The sequence below is a fragment of the Homarus americanus genome, unplaced genomic scaffold (assembly GCF_018991925.1).
Source record: "Homarus americanus isolate GMGI-L3 unplaced genomic scaffold, GMGI_Hamer_2.0 scaffold20930, whole genome shotgun sequence".
NCBI classification, from domain to species: domain Eukaryota; kingdom Metazoa; phylum Arthropoda; class Malacostraca; order Decapoda; family Nephropidae; genus Homarus; species Homarus americanus.
The window spans coordinates 5028688-5033762 of NW_024748502.1; the positions used below are offsets into that span (position 1 = coordinate 5028688).

General features: G+C 42.7%; 1 protein-coding gene across 1 annotated transcript; it reads left to right on the plus strand.

Moving 5' to 3' along the window:
- Positions 1 to 648: 648 nt before the first annotated feature.
- LOC121880275 lies at positions 649 to 3356 on the plus strand. Its single transcript, XM_042387432.1, has 2 exons — positions 649 to 973; positions 3040 to 3356. The coding sequence occupies exons 1-2, from the start codon at positions 649 to 651 to the stop codon at positions 3354 to 3356; spliced, it is 642 nt and encodes a 213-aa protein (XP_042243366.1).
- Positions 3357 to 5075: the final 1719 nt, after the last annotated feature.

Below are 5075 nucleotides of genomic sequence, written 5' to 3' on the forward strand. Positions count from 1 at the left end.
ATATATATATATATATATAACACTCAGTTGCGGTATACATTGGGCTATGAAAATCAGTGTCATGGGTTAGATTAGTTTTTTAAGTCTATGTCTTACAATCTAATCAGTGTTCGAGCTTGCAATGCAATCATTAAATTGATGTCAAGCACACAGGCTGGCAATCATATTATTTACAACGTTATCAAAAGGGATACAAGGGGCTTTTTTCTCACCATTAGATTTTAGGGCAATAAGGAGTCGACAGGTTTTTGTTTTTTTCAAATGATTAATGACTTTCTTAAATACACAACTGGCAATAATTTCAATTCAGTCATCAGATTCTCTGATGATTGTGAATTAAAACAATCTGACTTCAGTGACAAATAGAAACTCTATCTGTCTTACATTGAGGGAATAGGATTTTCGCCTCTATTGCAAACTCGAACACACGCACTTACTTGACAATTTTACTAAAAGGAAATACGGTTGTCATATTATGGAATAAATTATTTTTGAGTTTACCTTTACTCTAAATATCCTCTTGTTCTAATTAGGTTTTGTTTTGTTCTGTTGCAGATGTATGTGGATTTATGAGTTGAATAAAGCCTTGATTACTGAAGGTGTTTGATCTCATACGACAATTTACTCAACTCATATTCTACTAGCAATATGGAACGCATACTCTGCCCCGACAAGCTTGATGTTGATCCAAATTCCCCAGCTGCTGAGAAGGAATACAAGCACTGGCGTAAAACTTTTGAAAACTTTATTGATGAGTGTGGAGACAGAGCGCTTGACAAACTACGATGTTTGACAAAATATGTGTCTGCTACTGTGTATGAATACTTTGCTGATGCTACGGAGTTTGAAACAGCTATACAAGTGTTGGAAAAGGTGTATGTGAAAAAGAAAAATGAGATATTCGCCAGACACCAGCTCGCCACAAGACCTCAGCGTCCTTCCGAAACCAAGGCTGGCATTACGGTACGGTACGGTACGAAGTACGGTACGGTTGATATTTAGTCAGAATGTACGGTACGGAATTACAGTACGATATTTTCTTTGAAGTACGGTACGGTACGATTTAGGTTCGGAAAAATGAGCAAAATTCCGTACCGTACCGTACCCCAGGCTTAAAAACATGATCATGCAATTATTAACCCCTTGAGGATTTTGACAGTTTATTCTGGCTATCATTGGACACTTTTATGCAGCTTAGGAAGGATTTGTGGGAGTAAACAGTATAGACTAGCTGAGTTAGCCATCTGTCTATTGTCTTTCTATACACTTTCTAAATTGAATAAAATCATCTCATAATAGTCAGAAAAGAGAAAAGAAATGTGTCATCGATCTTCAAAGGGTTAATGCGCTGGTGGCTTCAGTGAGTGCACTTACGTGATCGGTACCGTCCGCCAGGCGCCAGCTGGTAGTCTGGTACTGTCAGTACTGATCACGTTGCGTCACGCGAACTATTCACGTATAACTTGAGAGTTGAGAGTAGTGTCTCCAACTCTCCACACTCCATAGCCACCGAGACACCGGCTGATGCAGCATCATACTTCACAGACGGCTCGGTGGATCCAAAACATCATACATCCGGAGCGGCCTTCTACACCCAAGGTCAGACCCTCCGATGGAAACTTTCTAATGACTGCTCCACCCTACAAACAGAGCTGGTAGCAATCTCAAAGGCCCTACAACACGCTGCAACACAACACAACAAGTCCATCATAATTCACACGGACTCGAAATCGGCCATGCAGGTGCTGCAACACAGTCAACCAAGAGACAACGTCCACATCATAACCTCGATCCTCGCACAGCTACAGGAATTCCAAAGACAAAACCGCCCAGTCGTCTTACACTGGATTCCCAGTCATGTAGGGATCGGGGGAAACGACGTGGCAGACGAAGCAGCCAAGGCAGCCACACGTTCTAGTAGCATACACATTCAAGTTCCAACAAGTGTGCAACAGATCAAGAGTCACCTCAGAAAGACTAGCAAGCTCCACATCCAAAAGAGCTTCCTTCACGCATTCAACGCTGGTTCCCAATCAGCCAAATGGTACCTGGCGGCTACAAAAGGGGAACCACCTTTCGCAGACAAGAAAACACCAAGACAAACCCAAATTAGCCTTCATCGACTACGACTAGGGTACAAGTGCTCCTGGCAGATGATCGGAAATGACGTCATGGAATGCACCTACTGTCAGGAGCCAGCAGCCAACCCACTTGAACACTATCTCATCGACTGCGAAGTCACACAAAGCCTCCGAAACAGAACTCAAAACTCCCAAGAAGCACACACAACACCAGCGGCCACTCTAACCCGAAAGGCCCAAACAAACCACATTCACCACCTTCTCCGGGTCATCACACGGTACCCACCACCCAGATAGCTTAGAAAGTATCCTCTCCCAGCAAGTGCGGACTCCACTTCGGGGGGCACGCCACTCCGAAACGGACCACGTCCAAGAGTGGGGGTTGGTGGTAAGCGTCCACTGATCGGGGGTCCGCTCACACTTGCAACCTGCAGTATCCTTTCATATCTGCAGGTAGGACAACCTCCCATCCCAATCCGGTCTGACTGCTCCAGGAGCTAAGGTCCGACAATCTCAACAACAACAACTCCACAGTCCATTGTCGTTGTCGCCGTCGGGAGCAGTCATCCGAGGCAGGTAGGGGCACTTTATCTAATATTGCACATTATTGGTAAGATGACACATATTTTTGCTTCATTGTAAATTAGGTAGACTAAAAAATAAAATTCCGTAATAAGGCAACAATATTATGTGGGCACATTTACATCTATAGTCACTTCGTAAATGTTCCTTTTCAAATCCACACATGTGCTCTAATAAATTGTTCACAAATAGAGAATTATTTTGATGTAAATATATTTTGCTGATGGTACGATAAAAGTACGGAATTACGGTATGGTATTTTTTCCGTACTGTGCGGTAAGGAAAAATAATTGGGGGTACGGTACGAAATTACGGTACGGTATTTTAGCCAGGTACGGAGTATGGAAAAATATTCCGTACCGTACCGTACTACCAGCCTTGTCCGAAACACTGGATGAATTTCTTCGCGACTTGCACAGACTCAGCAAAGGTTGTACTCTAAAAGCTGTCACAGCCGAAGAATATCGTGAAGAGTTAGTACGGGATGCCTTCATCAACGGACTGTCTTCTGCAAACGTACGTCAACGTCTATTGGAAAATCAGGCTCTCACACTCTCTCAAGCTTTTGATCAAGCTAAAGCCTTGGATCTTGCACAGCGTACTTCGGAAGCCTTCCAGCCACTAGGCCCTGTCATTGCAGCAGCTTCAGGATGTGTGGAGGAAACTGTTAAGTCACCATACACTAATCAATAAGATATACTTCCAGTTGAGGACTCAACATTTGCTAGTATGACCACTAAGAAACGATGTTGGTTTTGTGGTGGCAGTCTTCATTTACGGGCGAGATGTCCAGCTAAAGATAGTGATTGCTCTTCATGTGGAAAAAGAGGGCACTGGGCAAAAGTCTGTCAGACTAAGGGTTAGAAACAGGTCACGGCATCAATTTCATCTCCTACTCTTTGTGCCATCTCAGCTGCTGCTCCTCATTGCCCGAATTGCTCTGCTACAAACTTAAAGGTAAGTTCTGAGAGTTTCATTGACAAGAGAGTGGCCCACCTGCTTAAGCTTCACATCAAACCCGTTTCCCAAGTATAACCCTGGCAATGTCTTCTTCAACGGCTTCTGCGATTGGTGAATGTTCGGTGGATCTCTATGTGATTGACAGCCATTATTCAAATACACGTCTGGGCGTCATTGAGAATCTTTGTGGTGATATTATTCTAGGCATAAATTTCCAAAAACAACACTCCTCAGTTACCATAGAGTATGGAGGACCCAGACCTGAGCTCAAGATTTCCAACATTGGTAACAAGCCTGTATATAGCCTGGCATCAGCAGGTATGTCAGAACCACACCAAACTCGACGCATATCCATTGCCAAACATTGAAACCATGGTCAACACTCTTGCTAAGTACCACGTGTTCTCAACATATGATCTAAAGAGCACATACCATCAACAGCGCATAAGCGAGTCTGATAAACCCTTTCCAGTATTTGAAGCAAATAGCAGACTGTATCAATTCACACGTGTACCATTTGGTGTCACTAATGGTGTTGCTGTTTTTCAAAGAGCCACAGACAAGTTCGTGGAGGAGGAGAGTCTATGTGACACATTTCCCTACTTTGACAATATTACCATAGGTGGTAGGGACCAGAAAGAACATGATGCAAACCTTGAGAAATTTCTTGCTGCTGTTGAGAAAAGGAAGCTGACATTCAATACATCCAAATCTACAATATCAGCAACATCGATCAATCTTCTGGGTTATCAGCTTGGAAATGGTCAAATCAAACCAGATCCTGAAAGGCTAAAACCACTGCAAGAACTTCCACCACCTACAAACCGATCGGCTCTTCAACGTGTGCTTGGTATGTTTGCTTATTACGCTAAGTCAGTGGTTCTCAACCTTTTTCACTCCATTTCCCCCTTGAGGAATTTTCAACCTCCTCGTGGCCTCCTTCATTTTTCTCCCAGAACAGACAAACAGACAAGTGATAAAGACTACAGAATGATAAAAAAGGACAGATAAATAGGACAAGAGTTAGAATGGCAAACACACACACATATTCACATACATAACACGCCCATTCACTCACACATAAAGCACACATACAGTCATACACAAACATGCACACAGCTAAACATTCACACTCAAGCTAGCAAGCTGAAGTGTACTTCCTGTAAGCAAGAACACGCCTCCTTTGACAAGTACTGCCCAACTTGGAAGAATGAGAAGAATAGTGAGTCATACCAATTCAGCACTAAAAATGGTAGGATTATATAAGTAAAGAATGAGTATGAACAACAATGGCACCAATGAATAAGGAAATAATTAATAAAGGAAGTGTCAAATATTTCACCCACGTAAAGCAGCGACCACATGAATTATGAAACAAAATAAGTAACACCAATTACGGAGTATATTATGCTTGAGTCAAGCTCAAACACAATATATGGTTCAGAGACAATA